Raw genomic sequence first — 20,329 nt, forward strand, 5'->3', positions numbered from 1 at the left:
CAAGGACTTCAGACAGATAGGAGAATCAAACTATCTCGTGTGGATATCAGACTCCAGTGGTGGTGTGAGTCACAGGTAAGCAACTTCACATCACTTGAGCTAAAACAAACTTTTCTGTAAACGTCCGTGAATAATTAATTGCCAAACGAGGTCGGTTTATTATTGATGCACTTTTAAATCTAGATTGAAAACTCATTTCTTAAAACTGCTTTTTGTTTTTGCTTTGTTGCCTTCCCCTAGCACCTCCGATTAGCATGGTTGGCTACATACGGGTGGGAAAGAAGTTCAACAGGCATACATGTGTAGTGTCGTCTGCGCGTGTGGGTGGCGTGCGTCGCACACACAGTCAGCCGGAGAGACGAGGTGGTCGCAGGAGGCACCGCTCTGCCCTTTTTATTGTTGTTGCCGAGCTCACGCCATCACTCTGGCCTTCTCTCTCTCCCACGCACGACCCCACTGCCGTCGACTCATCACAGACACGACCCTGTCCGCATTGCACCGATGGCGTCGACCGGGGACAGCCAACGACTGTCCAGCCGCGCAATGATCGGGCGAAGGCGGCGGCGACGAGGGCGATGACGATGACAGCGACGACGAGGCGAGTCCAATCTCAGAACCGGCGGCTCCGCCCTAGCCGCGCCTCCCTTCTCGAACCCTCCAGAGGGTTCCAGGGGGCTTCCACACGACGTTTACCATGACCCTTGCCCCAGTTCCTCCGCCATGCCAGCACACCCGCGCGTATGCTCAGCGGCGTGTGCGCTAAGTGCCCACCTGCAGTTCCTGCTGCTGTCCAACAGTCAGTGCTATGTCACTACACATACATTAAATTCTGTGCAGGGCCAGTGCTTTCGACAGCGCATTCTAAACATTGAAACGCTGTCTACCATATTTCACGTGTCTACATTAACTAATGTGGATGATGTAGGCAACAATTAAATCGCTTAAATAATATAATTAGATTTTTAGTCTTCGGTCAATCGACTGCCGGTTGAAGGCCACCATCGCACTATGACGGCTATAGGGGTTGTTAGACTGGACTGTACATACTTCACTATGCTGGTCAGTGGGAGTTAGTGAAAAGCTCGCCCACAGAAGATTCAGATGTCGCTTGCCACTGATGATGTTAGCCATGCCCGAGGAATTTAACTCAGGTTGGTGGGTTCGTAGCGGAGTGTGCGAACCACTGCACCAATTGCTCTACACTGAACCCATTCTCATCTATTATTGCATGTGGAAATATGTTCAGGAGCTAAATGCCAATGTTGGAGTCTGCTAACCATGAGAGAGGGCTTCAGGGGAGAGTTCGTACAGTTTTGCTTTTCCTCCTCAGTTGAAGGAGCGGAGACCACAGTGGTTTACTTTTTTTTATCGCACCGACGACGTTAAAGTCTGATATTTAGGGGTGCAATTGAAGAAATAAACGACGGCACGCAAATCCCTGCGCGTACAGCAGAGAGCCACCGTCGTGGGAGAACTGGCGAATTTCGAGCAGCGGCCCGGTGGCCATCACATTCCAGGGGGAAATCCCGTCATGTCGGAATGCTTTGCGGTGCTTAATTGGCTTACGGTGGAGATTAGCGCCACTGCACTTTAAATCTCACTGAGCAAACGATTTGTCGAGCGTGTTTGGCCGCAACGATGGGGCATGTTGAGCACAGTCGACTTTCTGCAAGCTGCACTCGAGCCGAGAGTCACAGTAATGAGGATTTATCTGGCAGGCTCGCTCAGGAAATGATTTACCGTATTCTCCGGATTGTGCAGGTACTATCCCCGTCCCCTCATGGATTGTAAAGAAAAGTTGAGGATGCGTGACAAGATGTGCATGCCGTTATTGACACCCGGCATAAGTTGGAGGTGAGTATAATTTTCCGAAACATATTATAATCCAGAGAATAGGTAAATAAGTATATGAGAATCTACAGCAGTGATTCCAAACCTATGTGGTCTGGGGACCAGTGGCGTTTTGCAAAGCCGTGGCGAATGGCCAGAGGAACCGTTGCAGATACAAGACGCCTTGTTTACTGCTTGGTGGTCCGTGAAAATGTTTTTAGGGTTGACAGGGCTTTGCGGATGAAGAAAGATTGTGAACCACTGGTGTATACGATGCACAATGTCCCCGTTCTTATACAGCGTATTGTAATGCGTTTGCATTCATAAGCCACATAAATCCAACTTGAATTGTATATTATTTATTCATGTCCGGCTCTAAAACCAGGTAATAGCACATTGCCGCAGACTGTGTGTTTTTTTAAAGACTGCGGTTCGTATATATTTCAGGTGTAAACATCAAGCAAGGTGTTTGTACACTCGAACGAGTGTTCGGCTGATGCTCAACTCCAAAGGGGTTAACATTCCGCGTTGCTATGGCGAGGACCAGTCTCTCTATATGGGCAATAAGCACTTCCATTTCTTTGACGAACCTGAAAATGTCTGACTGCCATGCCCGATGACAAACACTGTTATAGACTCACCGTGAAGCTAAATCTAAGTAAAAACTATATTGAAAATGTGGAATATAACGACAAGTAATTGCCATACTGGTGCAATGCCTTAAATTGTCAAATTAGGAACTACAGGATCTATAAATAGTGTTGCTGTATTTTTGCATTTCCACTATTATAAAGTCACATAAATGTTGGGGGAAACACTGAAAATCCGATGCCCTGGGCTGCAACCCCTAAAGCCGTTACAGTGTTTGTTCATCCGACCCTGTGCACCTGCTCCATTAGGCCTGGTGTCTCACCCGATGAGTGGAGACCGTCCGAGTTACTCGGGGATTTTCCAGCAGCTGTTGCTCGGAGGGTGAAAGAGAAGGAGCGGCGGGGTGTGGCGTGGGGCGAGGGGGGTACCTTTGGGGGGGTGGGGGAGCAGGGTGGGGGGAAGTGGGGGGTGAGGGAGTGGGGGGGGTACCTGGGGGGGGGAGCGGTAAGTGGGGGGGGTACCTAGGGGGGAGTGAGGGGGGTACGTGGGGGGGGGGGGGAGCCGGGGGATATTGTAGGTGGTGGGGTACCTAGAGGGGGGGGGATGGGGGGGTGAGCCCGTGCTTTAGAATCGCAGATTCCTACGGAGCCACTGGGCCCGAGCCACCACGTCATTGGCGTAGTCATTGCCAGTGGTGCCAACGTCCATCTTGTCGTAGCTGCGCACGTTCCTTGGACCCGCATTGTAAGCGGAGATGGCTCCTGTGCATGCAGGCACACAACAACAAAAAATCCCTGGAGTAGCCTTAACAGACTGATGGGGCAAGTGCTGTTAGGGAGCGCCTATGAAGGCCGGCACGGCACACGAGGGGGTGCGTGGCCAGGACCACGCCCGGCCGTCTTTGTCTCCCTAGCAGCGATGTTTACACACACCGCAGCAGGTACTCATTTGAGGCTGAGTCGACCTAGGGGAGACCCAGGACCGGTTCAGATAATTATCACTGGTGTTGGCCGTTCGTGGGGATTCGAACTCGGAACACCGGGTTCATAGCGGAGCGCGCAGACCACTACACTACCGCTCCCCACACACACACACACAACACATGCACGCACGCATATGCGAGCGGATACCCGCGGAGGCATGGTGTGCTCCAGCTAACCGCTACGCTATTTTCATGCAAAGCCGATCAGCCGAGTAATCGATAATAGGTCGAGCAATATATATTTTTAAAATAATCCAATGCCCTCCGATATGTTCTCGGGTTATGCCGCGTGTTGTTCGGCACGATGCCTGACGCTCACTCAACGTCTTGCGAGCTTCAGCAGGAACTGAAGCAAGTTGAGCGAAACGCAGGACACTGTGCCAAACAACGCATGGTACAACCCGAAAACACAGCGTGGAGCTATGCAGCACGATCACGAAAAGCCACGAAATAGCATCGGATAGCCCGGCTCTAAGTCACCCGCCGAAGATCGTTTTGTACCTTTGAGCTGCTGTTCTGCTGTCCAGGTGGGGAACTTGACTTGGATCGTGTTGAACATGTCAATGAGGATCTTCGAGCCTTGCACCAGGTGCTCCACGCTGTCGTAAGCACCTTCTAGGGGCGTGTGGTAGCGCTTGTCAATCTGGCAGAGAGCATGTGAACGGGCGCGCAGTTACGGCAACAGCTACCTCTCACAATTGCAAAATATAATGCGATTTAGATCCGCTGCCACCTGTCACAATCCTGCGTGATAAAATGTATCCACCTCACACTTGCACACGAGCCGATTTCTTCGATGTGTGTCTCCCTGTGGACTCCCTCTCGGATGTGCTGCTCGTTGGCTGCCACTCCCTCATTGTTTTTGGCCCTCAACCATTATTGTTTCTAGTAACGTGTCCTGCCAAAGCCCACTTAATTTTCTTAACAACCGCATGAATCGGCCCCCTCCACAGGAGCCAGTCTTGACACAGCTGGTACTAGCCAGATGGTACGAGCCAGGCGAACTTGTACAATATCATCTAAATGCCCCTCTTATTTTCTTAATCCCCACTTAAATAACCTGCGCGATATCGATGGCGTACCATAAGATGAAGAAATTAACCTGTGGAATAATTTCAGCGATCTTCGTCTGTCTCACTTCATGTCCGGGCATGGCCTCGGGGAAATTGTCACCGAACGGTTTTCTCTTGCAAAGGTAAAAGTGCAGCACTGACATTTCTTGATCATGCCACTGATGGCAAAGGGCCTCAACCAAAGTCAGCTCCAGAGTTCAACTTTAACTACCAGGTGATAGCATACTTAGACTACACTCAATACCAATACCAGTGTTCTCCACTAATTTTCAGATCGGGGCCACTTTCGAGACCATTGGGGTTTGACAGCATGATGGGGTGTTTTAACATGTGTGTATTGTCAGGGGCCACACATTACGGGTCGTACTAAAGGCCAGTGGCCCGCGCGCCTCGCAATGAAGAACACTGCTCTTTCCAGTATATGTTAATAAAGAATAAATAAAGATTCTGATTCTGAAATGTTACATGTAAACATTATTGTCTCCATACTCGAACCAGCATTGGCTGGTGCTCATTTTCAGTTGTCTTATTCCACTTTTCTATGGTGGGGATCAGTCCATTCAAAGAGGACAAGCATTGCTGGTTTTTCCACAAACCTGAAACTGTCGTACATCCATGCCGATGCCAAACACTCCAATATTATTCATTTTTAAATGCGACAGACACACTGTGAAGCTACATCAAAGTAAAAGCTATGTTGAAATGTTGGCACGAAACTGGCAGTAACGTACGAGATCATGATAGGGTTTTAGGTTACGAAATAACACGACATGATTTATCAAAGTGCTACAGTATTAGCATTTAAACCTTTATAAAGCTGTACGCATATTCAGGGTGTTTAAAAATATGGACCCGATTTCAAAGCAGTATATGTCACGATGGCAACATGTTACAATTACACGAAAAGTTACAAATGGTTTAATGAGTTATCAAGTTTTACTAACCATTTTATAAATGCTATGTGCCCTCCACCTGCTGTATGGACAACATCGAGTCTATAGTCGAATTCGTCCCAAACGCCTCTCTTCTCACGTTTTCCTCTGAGGAGCGTGGTCGCCCCGTGCTCTTCCCCTTACATAAACAGTCTGTTTCCTCAAACTGTCGGTACCAACAACGAATGCTCTTTGACATTGGCGGATCAATGCCAAAACGCAGTTGAAACGCACGCTGCACCGCAATTACGGATTCAGTCGTGCTGAACTGCAGAACGCAAAACGCCTTGTGTTGCGGGGTCACCGTCTTGCGAATGACTGAGGCTAGGGGCTCTTTGTGCGCTGGGAGAGGCATCGAGCGGTAATCATTTGAAACTCTATGCCCCGCCCTATCTATGCCCCGCCCTCTTTATGCCCCGCCCTCTCTATGCCCCACCCTCTCTATGCCCCGCCCTCTCTATGCCCCACCCTTTCAAGTGGTAAGAGTTTCATTCATGGGCGGTTCGTGGTTGCAGAGATATAGCTATTTCAAATCGGGTCCATCATTTTCAAACACCCTGTGTATAGACAGTATACACCCATACAGTATGTTATTGAGAGACACTCAAAATCCACCAAGTAATCATCAGACTTTGTGCCATTTGCTTTCAACTATTTTTTATTTTACTAGGTGAGGCCCACTAAGCTACATAGCTCTTTTTTCATAAGCGACCTGGTCACAAACGATAGCTCAACTAAGTTGCTTATCACGTGGAAACGTACAGCAGCCAGATACTACTCTAAGCCCATGTTTACAAACGTGTGGGGAAAACCTGGAGGACCCGGAGAAAAATCCACGCGACCACGAGGAGAACACGCAAACTCCAAATATACAGCAGGCGTCAGCGTCGCCATTGAACCCACGATGTCCTGCACACCAGGCGAGGTAGTCAATATCTCGCCAACCGCGGCACCTGCATGAGCCCAAAGGCATTCCCATTGTCGCCCCAGCCGTTGTCGAGGACGTTGCCAGCGCGGGACTCGCGGGAGACGATCGCGGCCACGATGGCCGGGTCCACGCCCGTGGTGGCGGCAGCGTCCATGATGCGGTCCTTGTAGCTCTTCAGGCGGCAGTCGTCAGTCTTGACCAGCTGATGAGAAGCTGCCGGTCCTGGGAGAAAAGCCATCGTCCCCTTTTAGCGTCATTGCAAATTAACTGCGGACCGGTTTTTCGTCAAGGTGAGGGCTCATCGGTCTATCGTCGTAACACTTGCTGCCGTTCTCCTCGCCTGGTCTTATTTTCTCAAACTTGTGTTGATGGTGATCTGGCAAAAGGACCACAATGGACTTCTTCCGTTAATTCTGGTGGATTATTTGTATTGTACACAAATGGCTGCGAGCTCTTTAAAACAATGTTTGTGTCTTGCTTGAAACCTGGGGTTTTCCGTCCTACGCTATTTCTCTATTTGTGGTGGGGTTTTGCTGTCGTTTTCAGATTTGACGGACAGTGTGTAACGGCCGCGATGTCCTAGGAAACCCGTACGTGATTGCCGTCTCGGGGAAACAGAGTAGCGCAGTGGAAACACTTGCGTTGCATGGAAAAAAAGGGCCTGGGTTCGATTGCCAAATCGGGAGAATACATGTGGGTGTAGTCTGTATGCTCTTTCACATGTTTAGCTCTTTCACATGTTTAGGTCTTTCACGTGTTTAGCCCTTTCACATGCTTAGCTCTTTCACATGTTTAGCCCTTTCACATGTTTAGCTCTTTCACATGTTTAGCTCTTTCACATGTTTAGCTCTTTCACATGATTTCGATTTAAAGCTTTCGTGACTACAAGGATTCATCTTCTTTGGTTCTTTCGGTAAAGTCACGTAGAATGAGAATAAAATAATAAATTCATCTGAAGGCCGCTTGTGTTGTGGCCGAAACGTCGTGAGAATTTTATTGTGTTATTTTATTTTATCAATTTATTATTTTATTCTCATTCTACGTGACTCTACCGAAAGAACCAAAGAAGACTCTTTCACATGTTTAGCCCTTTCACATGTTTAGCCCTTTCACATGTTTAGTATGGCTTTCCTTCAGGTTCTCCGATTTCTCCCATAGCTTAAAAAATATATAACCCGTATTGGCCAAAACATCCCAATGTTGAAATGTTACTTGAAAATGAGTCAATTGACAGCAACATCGCCCCCTACTGCAAGAACGTGGCAGGAGGAAAAAAAAAGAGTTGAGACTTGGGGCTCTCCCCGAGTAAACGAAGCCAAACAAAAAAAACCTACCGGCGGCTCTCACTGCCTCCTATTGGCTGTGTCGCGGTATTGCCACGCGGTGGTCTTTTCCCACCTTCGTTGCGAATATATATTATCGTGATTTAAAGCTTTCGTGACTACAGGGATTCATATTCTTGGTTCTTCATCATCATCAGGTGTGGTTTTTACACCTGATGATGATGATTGCCTGTGTTGCAGTCGAAACGTCGTGAGAATTTTATTAGTTTTTAATTTTTATTATTTTATTGTTTCCCTTCTACGTGGTGACTTTACCGAAATAACCAAGAAGACATATTATCGTGTTACTCTTTGGTTCTTTCGGTAAAGTCACGTAGGTAAAAAAAAATGAAAACAACTAAAACAAATCACGACGTTTCGGAGGCAACACAAGCTTCCGTCATTTTTATTTTTTATTTTTTACCTACGTGACTTTACCGAAAGAACCAAAGAGTATGGATCCTTGCAGTCACGAAAACTTAACATCTAGAATATTATCGTGTTGTTTAATAATGTTATCGCCTTCCATTCACTTTCCCCTGTTTATATTGTTATGATTTACGTGCGTTGTGTAGAGCGCTTGAGGATACAGTTGCACTTAGCAGGTCAAGGTGACGCCCTGCAATTTATTGCTCACGCAACTGCTGGTGGAAGGGTCTCCACCCGAGAGCTCTAACGAGATCGAGAGAGAGAGCGAGCGGGTCACCTCGTGGAAGGTGTTTTGGCCTACTCTTCCACGCCGGACGGACCGTCTGGGCACGCCCTGCAGATCGACTGTAGTGAACTCGTGTCCACTGCTGGGTGGGCAGAATTGGAGGAATTCCAAGTCCAGTGTTGCCCACTAATTAACCACACAGCGGCAGCCGTTGTGCAACGACATTGATCGACGCTAGTAGGGGGCAGGCAAAAAGGGGCCGTCCATAAATGACGTCACGCGTCGTCACACGACGTCACAAAAAGTCAGACCCCCCCCCCCCCTCAAATATGACGTCGCAAAGCTCTGCCCACTCCCCCCCCCACACACCCCTAAAAAATAAAACATGCTTCAAATCGCTTTAAACTATTGTCATTGTAGTGCGTATTTAATGTGGCGCTGCACTCTGATGTTGTAGGAGAAAACATTTTTTTAAAAAGTATATTTAATTAAGCAGAACGTGTTGTCTATATTTATTTAAAGTTGCGCATTTTGATGTGACGTCACATTTCTCAAACCCCCCCCCCCCCTCGTCACACATCGTCACAAATGTCTGACCACCCCCCCTCCCCCCCCCAGTGGGGGCACGTCATTTATGGACGGCCCCAAACCCAAATAACTATGAGCTATATTTTTTCGAATTCGGTCAAAACAACTGAAGATTTCAAGAGCCGCAGTGCGATCATAAATCACGATCACTCAGCATCTTAGCATCTTTAAAGAGCCTTCCGCATGCGGCTTCGGAGCTGCAGGTTTGCTGACCCGTGAGACAAATGCTTCATAACTGAAACAGCCGTGAGGACTATCAATCACATCCCAGCTTATGTGCGTGGCGAGTGGACTGCATTGCTTGTGATCCGGTAATTGACGGGGTTGGTGGGTTACGTCGATTTGGAACCACAGCATGCACAGTGCAACACGCGGCTTTGTGGGACGATGACGAGCCTCTGGAGGGCAGTGAGTCAAGTAGGTCACTGGAGGGCAGTGTGTCAAGTAGGTCACTGGAGGGCAGTGTATTAAGTAGGTCACTGCAGGGTAGTGTGTCAAGTAGGTCACTGGAGGGCAGTGTATCAAGTAGGTCACTGGATGGCAGTGTGTCAAGTAGGTCACTGGAGGGCAGTGTATCAAGTAGGTCACTGGAGGGCAGTGTATCAAGTAGGTCACTGGAGGGCAGTGTGTCAAGTAGGTCACTGGAGGGTAGTGTGTCAAGTAGGTCACTGGAGGGCAGTGTATCAAGTAGGTCACTGGAGGGCAGTGTATCAAGTAGGTCACTGGAGGGCAGTGTATCAAGTAGGTCACTGCAGGGTAGTGTGTCAAGTAGGTCACTGGAGGGCAGTGTATCAAGTAGGTCACTGGATGGCAGTGTGTCAAGTAGGTCACTGGAGGGCAGTGTATCAAGTAGGTCACTGGAGGGCAGTGTATCAAGTAGGTCACTGGAGGGCAGTGTATCAAGTAGGTCACTGGAGGGCAGTGTATCAAGTAGGTCACTGCAGGGCAGTGTGTCAAGTAGGTCACTGGAGGGCAGTGTATCAAGTATGTCACTGGAGGGTAGTGTATCAAGTAGGTCACTGGAGGACAGTGTATCAAGTAGGTCACTGGAAGGCAGTGTATCAAGTAGGTCACTGGAGGGTAGTGTATCAAGTATGTCACTGGAGGGTAGTGTATCTAGTAGGTCACTGGAGGGCAGTGTGTCAAGTAGGTCACTGGAGGGCAGTGTGTCAAGTAGGTCACTGCAGGGCAGTGTGTCAAGTAGGTCACTGGAGGGCAGTGTATCAACTAGGTCACTGGAGGGCAGTGTATCTAGTAGGTCTCTGGAGGGCAGTGTGTCAAGTAGGTCACTGGAGGGTAGTGTATCAAGTATGTCACTGGAGGGCAGTGTATCAAGTAGGTCACTGGAGGGCAGTGTGTCAAGTAGGTCACTGGAGGGCAGTGTGTCAAGTAGGTCACTGCAGGGCAGTGTGTCAAGTAGGTCACTGGAGGGCAGTGTATCAAGTAGGTCACTGGAGGGCAGTGTGTCAAGTTGGTCACTGGAGGGCAGTGTATCAAGTAGGTCACTGGAGGGCAGTGTATCAAGTAGGTCACTGGAGGGCAGTGTATCAAGTAGGTCACTGGAGGGCAGTGTATCAAGTAGGTCACTGGAGGGCAGTGTATCAAGTAGGTCACTGGAGGGCAGTGTATCAAGTATGTCACTGGAGGGTAGTGTATCAAGTATGTCACTGGAGGGTAGTGTATCTAGTAGGTCACTGGAGGGCAGTGTGCCAAGTAGGTCACTGGAGGGCAGTGTGTCAAGTAGGTCACTGGAGGGCAGTGTATCAAGTAGGTCACTGGAGGGCAGTGTATCAAATAGGTCACTGGAGGGCAGTGTATCAAATAGGTCGCTGACCTATCCGTGGCGAATTTGAGTGTTCGCCAGTACTGTAATATGCATATATTTTATTTTTAAATAAAACTTTATCATGCAAAAAACACTCGACCCATAGGCATTCGCGACCAATATCACCCATAATGATGAAGCTAGTTGTAATTATTGGCGAAACGTCGTACTCAGATTGTAAATGTTGTGGCTTTGCTCTCCAACACACCGGTGTGCTGTACTAGAGACGAATTGGCACGTTCTGCTTACGTGACAGCCCTTACTAGCTGGCTGTGTTGGGTGGTGGCGGGTTTAACGACACATTTATATATTTACGCGATCTAACCCAAAAAAACCCTGTAATATGGCCTCGACTCATACTTTACCTAATCATCATAAGCAGGGGGACCCCCCCACCGCTCCACCACTTTCAAAAAAACATTCTCAAAAATCCCAGTGAGGCTTTGCTGGGTAAAACTATTCCCACGTGAGGTTTGATGCGACACACACACACAACGCACTGCCGGCGAAGGTCTCCCCGCTTTGCCTTCTCACCATCGAATCCGAGTCTGTCCTGGTTCGCTGTATCAGCCGACGCTCCTGTCGTGTCGATGTTCATGATGTCTCCGTAGGGTCTCCGTCTGCTGGCGGCTTACGACGGAAACGCGAAGAGTTTAAATGGAACGAGGGCATCACCACCAAGGCAAAGACAACGATCCCCTCCTCCCGGCCCCCTATGGCCTGAACTGACTGCCCGGGCAAGTGCTGTTAGCGAGCACAGACGAAGACCGGCACGGCACACGATGGGGTGGGTGGGCCAGTACCACGCCCGGCCGCCTTTGTCTCCCCAGTGGCGTTGATTACACATCGATCTTGGGGAGGATCAGGACCGATTCAGATCATCGTCACTGGTGTTCGGCGGGAGCGCAGCTCGCTAACAAAAAACACACTACCGCTAAACCCACTTTTTATTATTATTACACGCTTTTTATTAACTCACTCTGTCTGTTGTTTTTCGATTTAAAGCTTTCGTGGCTGCAGGGATTCATATTCTTGGTTCTTTCGGTAAAGTCGTCGTATCCTCAAATCCTGTAACTCAATTTTAACTCACTTCCCAATGTGGTATACTTATTGCATACTGATGACAATGCTATATTATATCATGAAACATTAAAAAAAATATTTTTAAAACATTATTTTTTATATGTTATGTTTCGGCTTGGGTCTAATTGTCCACGATAAACTGACGTTGGCTGTCAATCACCACGGCCCCCTTACGTTCTGGCAAGCTTCGGGGCTTTTCCTGGAGTCGTGGAGTTCTTCCATTACTAGCACGGTACATTTCATGAAAGCGTGTTTTAAAAAAAAAGTAAAAAAAAATATTACTTATTACATACATACACAGAGAGACCCACCCATCAGCCCGCTGGCAAAACGCCGATTATACAAGACGGTACATACGTGTCCATGTGGTACCGCGCACAACTGCACGCACACACCGTTGCCACGCGTAGACTTTAGCGAACGTTTGCAACCTCTCACAGCGAGATACCTATCGTCTCAGAGATCCACGCTTCACAATGCCGATGCCTGCACGGTGGCAGGAGGAGTGTTGCATTCATTTATACAGCAAGGCTCGCTCGTTTGTCACACGGCCTGTGGCAAACGCCCCATGCGAAACAAAACGAACGCGACGCGGTGGCCAATCAATGAGCCACGTACGGACAACGATGTTGTTGCTTTTCAATAGCGGACGCTCTGACGTTTTCCCTCTTTGCAAATGCGCGTATTCTATTCGAAACTCTTTCATAAAGCACTCACCCATCTTTGGGACGCTTGCTTGGCGTGAGTCTGCCGCAGGACCAGACGGAAGCAACCGATCCGAACTCGTTAATCTCAGCCCTAAAAAGCACAGTGGCGCTGCGAATGTGTTTTGGCCCCGGCTATATACAGTATATAAAGAGAGAAAAAAAGAGGATGTATGCATGCACTGATACCGCAGCAGACCAAACTAGAAAGTTTCGGTTTCTCAGTTGCGTCACGCGACAATGTGTTTTTTTAGGTTGTTTTTTTGGGCCACAGGCAAACGCACATTGGGCAATAAATGCGAATTTTTCGACGAGGAACCTGGTAGAAAGCCCCAAGTAACAGCAGAGAACAATTAAAAAAATGTAAACACTATATATTATTGGTTCTTTCGGTAAAGTCACGTAGAAGGGACACAATAAAATAATAAAAATATAAAACAAATTCTCACGACGTTTCGACTGCAACACAAGCAATCATCATCAGGTGAGAATTTTATTGTTTTATATTTTTATTATTTTATTGTTTCCCTTCTACGTGGTGACTTTACCGGAAGAACCAATAATATGAATCCCTGCGGTCACGAAAGCTTTAAATCAAAATGTAAACACTGTTGTGTGTAAGTGGCGAATTTCTGAAGGGGGTGGTGTACCTTTGGAATGTGTAAGTTATTCCACGAGCCTATTGCAAGATTGTCGCCACGCCAACACGTTGTAAATACAGTCCAGCTCTTTTAAACGCGTATTTCGACATGTAGTGCGCTTTATAAAATAAAAGATCATTATTCACACGGCCAAGATTTTACTGTTTAGGTGGGCTAATATGAAATGTCAGACGATATTGAAGCTCTTACTTGGAAACAGCCTCGTCAATTAAAATATGATCGTGTCACTTTGGGTTTAAACTAAATTATTTAAACTAAACTTTTCATTTGACCAGGTAAGGTCGAATGAGCTAATAGCTCATTTTCAGAAGCGACCTTGCCACAAATGATAGCTCATCGAAGTGGCTTATCACGTGGACATGTATAGCAGCCAAATACTCTAAACACGTGATGTTGCTTCTAAACATTGGAGGGAAAACCCGGAGAAAAATGCACGTGACCACGGGGAGAACACGAACACTCCAAATATACAGCAGCAGGCGTCAGGGTCGGGATCGAACCCACGTGTATCCTGCATACCAGGCAAGGCAGTTAACATCTCGCCACCGTGGCGCTCTCGATTTTTTGCCACACACTACTTGTTGAAGTGAAAGAGGAATGCCACTGTCTTTCATCCGAATTATATTTGCCTTGTGTTTTTTTATTGACGCATGTAATAATTTGTATTTTGTTCTGATTGGTTGTTTGTCCTGGGTATGTCTGGGAATTTCCCAAATACCACCCTTGAGACTTTCCTTGCGCTGAAAAATAGCCGCCCGGGAAGTTTGGGACTTCCCCGGAACATGCACGTGAATGTCTGGCCAAGGTTCTGGAACGGTCAATGTATCCGTTTCCAAGGTCAACTCGGTTGACCTTCAATGTCAATGCTCTTATCTGATCCGATGAGGAGGGAAAGTGTTCCTTTCTTATATTCTGAGTACACAAAACACCAGGGATGGAGGATGCTGTGCCTCTGTGTACGGTATTTTTAGACACATCAGAGCTGGTGGATGCTGTGTAGTGTACAAAGAACAAGATCTTCCGTATAGCCTTTAACAGACTTTTGGGGCAAGTGCTGTTCGCGAGCACCTATGAAGGCCGGCACTGTGGCACACGAAGGGGTGTGTGGCCAGCACCACGCCCGATCGCCTTCGTCTCCCCAGTTTTAAAGCGACTACAAAAAAAGTCACGATTTGTTTAACCAGGCTCAGCGGTACAGCGAGCGGCTTGTATTCGGAATGATGCGAGTTCAAATCCAAGTTGGGAGTTGACTTAGCCCATCATACCTCCGGAGTCGATAAAACAGGTACCGCGCTGTGGGTTTATCAGCGGTGGTTAATCTATGGGTAGATTCTCCCCGACCAGAGGAGTGTAATTTCCACTACTGGCCAAGGGCTGTAAACGGGAGATTATCACCATCTCAAAGCTCATTAGACCAGGAAACCACTTTGAACAATTAACACCCAGCAATTTGATGATCACGATTCTGGATCGTGATTCGATGCAATGATCATTTGCTTTGATGTTACGGTCTCTCTCGTGTTGTTTAATGTTTCTATCTCTCTCTCTCTCTATCGAACTTCTGTGAAACTACTGGACATGAGTGAAAAGAGCTTCATAGCTGATCGGATTCCTCCACGATAAATACAATTCTCAGTCTGATTCTGATTGGTGGTAGCAATTTTTTTCACTCCCGTTCTTCGAAACGTTACATTTCCACATCTCTCTCATAATGTGCGCGTGTATTGCGAGGCTTCGGAAATTCACATTAATGAATTGATGCATATTTCCACTGCCAGTAATAAAGTCCTGTTTGATTTTGTCTGCAACCTGATAGGTTGCAGGTGTGGTGTGCGATGATGCGTCCGGTCGCCATACGTTCTTCATCCGTCCCCTTGCCCCAGGTATGTCATGCTCATTGTGTACAACTGCACACGCGTGATGGATGGATTGATTTAATATTCAAGCAGCACAATTACGTTTCCCGATGCATTACATTTCTTTATCACCGTAACAGTCCCCCAACTCGTCCACCTTGTACTGTACTGTGAAGTCACCTGACTCGAAAGATTCATGGACTCACTCGATTCACTGCATTGTGTCGAGTTGTGGTCGCTCTTGATACAGGGTATTTCACCGTGTTGTATGATGGTAGTTACTCAATGCATGGCACAAAATGTATGGCAAATGCCCTCGATTATCCGTACTGTAACTGCCTGCATCTCATTGTATTACACGTAGGGTTTACTCTGCACACTTTTCACAGACCAAATCAGAACATATGTCTCAGCACTTGGTCTATCAAAACTGTGCCCTATATTGTAATAACTTTCACCACAACACAGTAATGTACATAACCACAAGATCTCTGTACAAACCAATTGCTGCCGCTAAAACACCAGTTCCCACATTAAGTCAATCTCGGACAGGTGGCCACCAAAGTTGTACTCGTTCTCTGCAATATTGACGTTTAATTTCGTCTTTGTTTTGTTCCTCCCGTGCTCACGCACCACGGATCTCCCTTTTAAAAAAGCCAGACAGCTGGACAAACGTGACCACCCCGTATGACCAATCAAATAAACGTCAGTTGGTGGGTGAGTGGTTGAGTGAATGGGTGGTTGAGTTACTTGAGTGACTTGGCATATGAATGAATGGAGTGGGACATATGGGTGGTAGGGTTACCACCATTTCTGCAGACCCAAGTCTGGGAATATTTGTCTGTCAGCCTATGGCTATCAAAACTATATCATTGAAGTGAGACCTTTGGTCCAATTTGTGACTAATTCTGGGCTAAATTAAATTCATTAATACAATTGATTTTTCTTCAGGCAGCACATCTGGTGTCCCGTCTCGATAATACGTAACCCTGAAATGTGAATATATATTATTTATAGGTATGAATTGTGCTGACTGCTAGTTAAATTGATTTAGGATTTTATTTACTGAATCAATGGATAATGCCCATTCAAATTACAAATGGCGCTGAGGTGGGTTGAGGATGGAGATGGATCATGATCCATGTGGGTGCATCTCGCAGTGCCCTGGCATTGAACCCCCAACCTGTATCGCTAGGCTTTCTGACAAGTGCAGAGTCACTGTCACTTGGGAAAGAGTGCTGGCGTTCCTGGGACACAGTTGCACTGGGCACCAGCTGCCACATCATCGGCAGAGTCATTTCCGGCAGTGCCCTTGTCCATCTTGGCATAGGTCCGCACATTCCCTGTGCACACACAGGCAAACACACAGAATCAGAAAATCAGAATCAGAATATTTAGATTGAAGGAATCCGATGAGCTATGAAGCAATTTTCACAGATGCCCAGTAGACACACGATGCAGGCAACTCCAAATTTGTCCACACACCCATGTAGTGAATCACAATAAAAAAAATGAAGGGTGTCAATTATTTTAAAAAGAAAAAGTACAGCGCTTTGTCAAGCCACGGCTGGATGAAGACATTCATGACTAAAGGATGGCGTCTCTGGCTGGTCATTGTGATGGCTATGAATGACTATCACCCGCTGAGACCTCGTACCTTACAGATGCTGTTCTGGAGTCCAGTCTGGGAATTTCGTCTGCATCTGTGTTGATGTTGTTGCTTAGGATTTCTGCACCTTGCGTGATGTGCTCCGCGCTGTTCGATGCCCCTTGTGGCTCGTGGAAACGCTTGTCAACCTGTAAACACGGACGCAATCACTATGGCGGTCACAAAAATAAGTTGGATGCGATGTCTCCAAAGCGCCCATGCCAGAATTGGGTGAAGAGTGCGGCAATATGGAGTGGAAAAGGTTCATAATATGGTGTGCAGCAGACCGAGGTGCTGTGGGTGGAATGATGAAACTTTTCCAAGAGGAAGTCATTGGACAAAGCCAGTTATTGTTTGTCACCCCATTCGCCTGAATAGACTCTTAAATTACTCTTTGGTTTTGATTTAAAGCTTTCGTGACTGCAGGGATTCAAGAAAATGTTCTTGTTGTGGTTTTCACACCTGATGATGATTGCTTGTGTTGCAGTCGAAACGTCGTGAGAATTTTATTGTTTAATATTTTTATTATTTTATTGCTTCCCTTCTACGTGACTTTAAAGAAAGAACCGAGACTATACTCTTTGGTTCTTTCGGTAAAGTCACGTAGAAAGGGAAAAAATATATATTTAATTTACTATTTTCTCTTTCTACGTGAAAGTAATAAATGAAATAATTATATTTTAACAAAATATTATTCTCTCTTTCTACATGACTTTACCGAAAGAACCAAAGAGTAATTCCCGCAGTCACGAAAGCGCCAAATCAAGTTTTAGACTTTTTAATTGTTCAAAATTGCAGGTCTGGTTATCACGAATATTTTTCCTCCTGCCGAGAAGCATCATTTTCGAATGTTATTCGGTGACATGAATCTTCATGTTGAATTAATTGATGAGTTCAACAATTTCTCTAAAAACGGATGCCCTGCCCGCTTATTCGAGGTGAAAGCTACTCAGGCGGGGTATCGCTGGTCTTTTGAGCTACCATATCGTGCCATATTCTGGAAAGACGAACCAAAAGTGTTCCCTGTGTCATCATATGGGTTTTCCCCTTTTTTTTCTGGCAACAAAACTGAAACCTTTTGACGAGGATTCATGTCTGCATTAACCACAATACCTGCAGTCAAAATGCAAACAAAAACATACTATGATAATATATGCATTGTACGCCTTTTGGCGTCATCTGGTCGAGCACCAATTGGGTCGAGGCTCAAAAGAAAGCCGTCCCTTGGTCTGGACCAATTAGTTTCAAGGACAATGCATATATTATCATAGTATGTTTTTGTTTGCATTTTGACTGCAGGTATTGTGGTTAATGCAGACATGAATCCTAGTAAAAAGGTTTCCGTTTTGTTGCCAGAAAAAAAAGGGGAAAACCCATATTATGATATTTTGATACTGGCAAAGGAGGTCTAATGATGTTCACTGTGTCATTAAAATTATACAAATCTGGTCACACACACACCCTTAGCAGACTATAAGATATACCCCTCCCCCAAATTCTGCTTTAAAATACAGGGGAAGAGTGCATCTTATCAGCTGGAGAATATAGTACAACATTTCCTCGACCTGGCAGTCCTCTAAATCGTGTTGAATGTTGAACTTCTTTTGCACCATGTGTAGGCAACGGTGCTAATTGGAGGTGCGGTGGAAGAACAAACTAAACACAAAAAGCAGTTCTAAAGAAATGGGTTTAAAAAATCGAGATTTAAAAGTGCATAGCTATAGCGGCTTCCTAATATCGGAAAGGAAGAGCGTTCCAGACGGCCACAGAAGCGCATCTGAAAGCGCGCGATGCGGTGACCGTCTTCGTGTTCACGTGTGCCGTTTGTTGGTGCTGAGCACCTGCATGAGCCCTAACGCGTTTCCCTTGTCGCCCGAGCCGTCTTGAAGGAGGGCCTCACCACGGGACTCGCGGGACGTGACAGTGGTCAGCACAGAGGGGTCCACGCCCGTTTTGGCGGACGCCTCCATAATGGCGTCCTTGTTGCTCTGCAGACGAGCGTCGTCAGTTTGGACCATATCACGAGAGGCCTCCACTCCTGGGACGAATTTCGTCACAAACGTGAGTATGACAATGGCGGTTATCTTAAGCGTCAGGTTAAGTTTATTTGTGTATCTATCCAGGATAGTCGAATTTGCAAGAGTGACCTTCGTCACCAAAATTACAATACCATTCAAATAATGTGAAGTAAAGCAATGAAGCATATATAAAGTTAGAGGGGGGGGGGGAACACCAAATATAAATATCAGAAAAAAAACGTTACAGGAGAAATAAAAACAATAAAGCACAAATATAAGTAAATAATAATTTAAAAGTCCTGAAATGAGAGTTGACTGAGACAAATAACTTTTCAAACCATTCATAATGTATGTACGTTGAACTTATTTTGCACCGTACGCAGCCAACTGTGCTTATCAAAAATGAACGTACATAAAACATGAAACAGGTGATTACTCTACAAATATGTAAACAGACAAGGATATTTGCCAAATTACAATTGCAAGTGAAGTTTTCATACTGAATCGACAGTTCTGCTTCAAATTGCATGAACAAAGACTCAGCGTAGATATCCTCAGAAAACATTTCAAGTTCCATGCTCCGAAGCACGTGGGTAAACATCTTGTGTGTGTGTGCGTGTATTCCCCATGTGCCCTTTCACCAGTGATTTCCAGTCTGTCTTCTCTCGCTGTGGATGCAGAGGCTCCAGATGTGTCGATGTTCATCACGTTGGGAGCGCTGCCTGATGCATTCCCTCCTGGAGTGAGCAAAGAGTCAGGCATTTGAAACCTCCCAAACCAACCGATTGCAAACCGGCAATATTAGCATCTTAAAGCAGAGTACACACACATCACATCTCAATGATTCCAATGCTCAACTGTAGTTGTATCCTACACACAGCGGTCCCCAACCTTTTTGGCACCAGGGACCGGTTTCGTGGAAGACAATTTTTTTCACGGACCGGGGGGGAGGGGTTCATCATTGGGTATTTCCCCCTTTTCAAAGAAGCTTCCCAGCGACGTTTTTTTTTTACTCATTTAGGCTACTAGGGGTTAGAGCTTGTGGGCTTACCAAACACTGTGACTGAGACGAGTACGCAGTGCGGGAAAGAGGCGTGGATGGAAGTGGTAAATAATAAAATAATGGGGGCGGGTTCCACGCGCGGACTCACCGCCCTCACCTCCTCCTGTGCGGCCCGGTTCCAACCCCCGGGCGGCGGACCGCTACCGGTCCGCCGCCCGGGGGTTGGGGACCCCTGTCCTAGACGACCCCTCTCCTCACTTCCCCGGTGGCAGCTGTCCCTCTGCGGTACAAGGTGAACACAGAACTGGGCCTGCAAGTGGGAATTAGTCTGCCAGTAGGGGGTGATATTGCTATTAGGTTTTCCCAAATTAAGTATTTTGCAAGTTATTTTTTTGCTACATTTTATTTGGCCAATGTAAACCATGATGCCGGCACACATGACCGACACTTGTGAATCCAAAACAGAAGAGAACAAAAAAAAATAAGCGCTTGCTGAGACAACAAGAATTCCTCTTCCCACAGACATTGAGTCGAGGTGTGATGTCTTGAACGTTGCTAGGCTACACTGATTCATCTAAGCCAAACTTTCACAAGGCAATACTTATTCTTGGGTCTTTCGGTAAAGTCAC

General features: G+C 46.6%; 1 protein-coding gene across 1 annotated transcript; it reads right to left on the bottom strand.

Moving 5' to 3' along the window:
* Nucleotides 1-2,173: 2,173 nt before the first annotated feature.
* Nucleotides 2,174-19,887, bottom strand: LOC116939039 (uncharacterized). The gene is made up of 10 exons (XM_032946916.2): nucleotides 19,339-19,887; nucleotides 18,521-18,717; nucleotides 16,656-16,828; nucleotides 16,486-16,496; nucleotides 16,286-16,374; nucleotides 12,527-12,716; nucleotides 11,261-11,356; nucleotides 6,362-6,558; nucleotides 3,905-4,046; nucleotides 2,174-3,182 (listed from the first exon to the last, which is right to left on the bottom strand). The coding sequence occupies exons 1-10, from the start codon at nucleotides 19,457-19,459 to the stop codon at nucleotides 3,046-3,048; spliced, it is 1,353 nt and encodes a 450-aa protein (XP_032802807.2). The 5' UTR covers nucleotides 19,460-19,887; the 3' UTR covers nucleotides 2,174-3,045.
* Nucleotides 19,888-20,329: the final 442 nt, after the last annotated feature.

Source organism: Petromyzon marinus, chromosome 5, assembly GCF_048934315.1.
Source record: "Petromyzon marinus isolate PM22_M1 ecotype Great Lakes invasive population chromosome 5, UKy_Petmar_22M1.pri1.0, whole genome shotgun sequence".
In the NCBI taxonomy this organism is placed as follows: domain Eukaryota; kingdom Metazoa; phylum Chordata; class Hyperoartia; order Petromyzontiformes; family Petromyzontidae; genus Petromyzon; species Petromyzon marinus.

Bases quoted from the DNA above. Each gene is read 5' to 3' on its own strand.
- LOC116939039 (XM_032946916.2), bottom strand. From the start codon at position 19,459: ATGCCTGACTCTTTGCTCACTCCAGGAGGGAATGCATCAGGCAGCGCT. The intron at 16,829-18,520 runs GTGCTCAGCACC...CCGTGTTTACAG, and splicing joins ACGCGTTAGGGCTCATGCAG to GTTGACAAGCGTTTCCACGA. The intron at 4,047-6,361 runs GTGCCGCGGTTG...GCTCTCTGCCAG, and splicing joins ATGCCTTTGGGCTCATGCAG to ATTGACAAGCGCTACCACAC.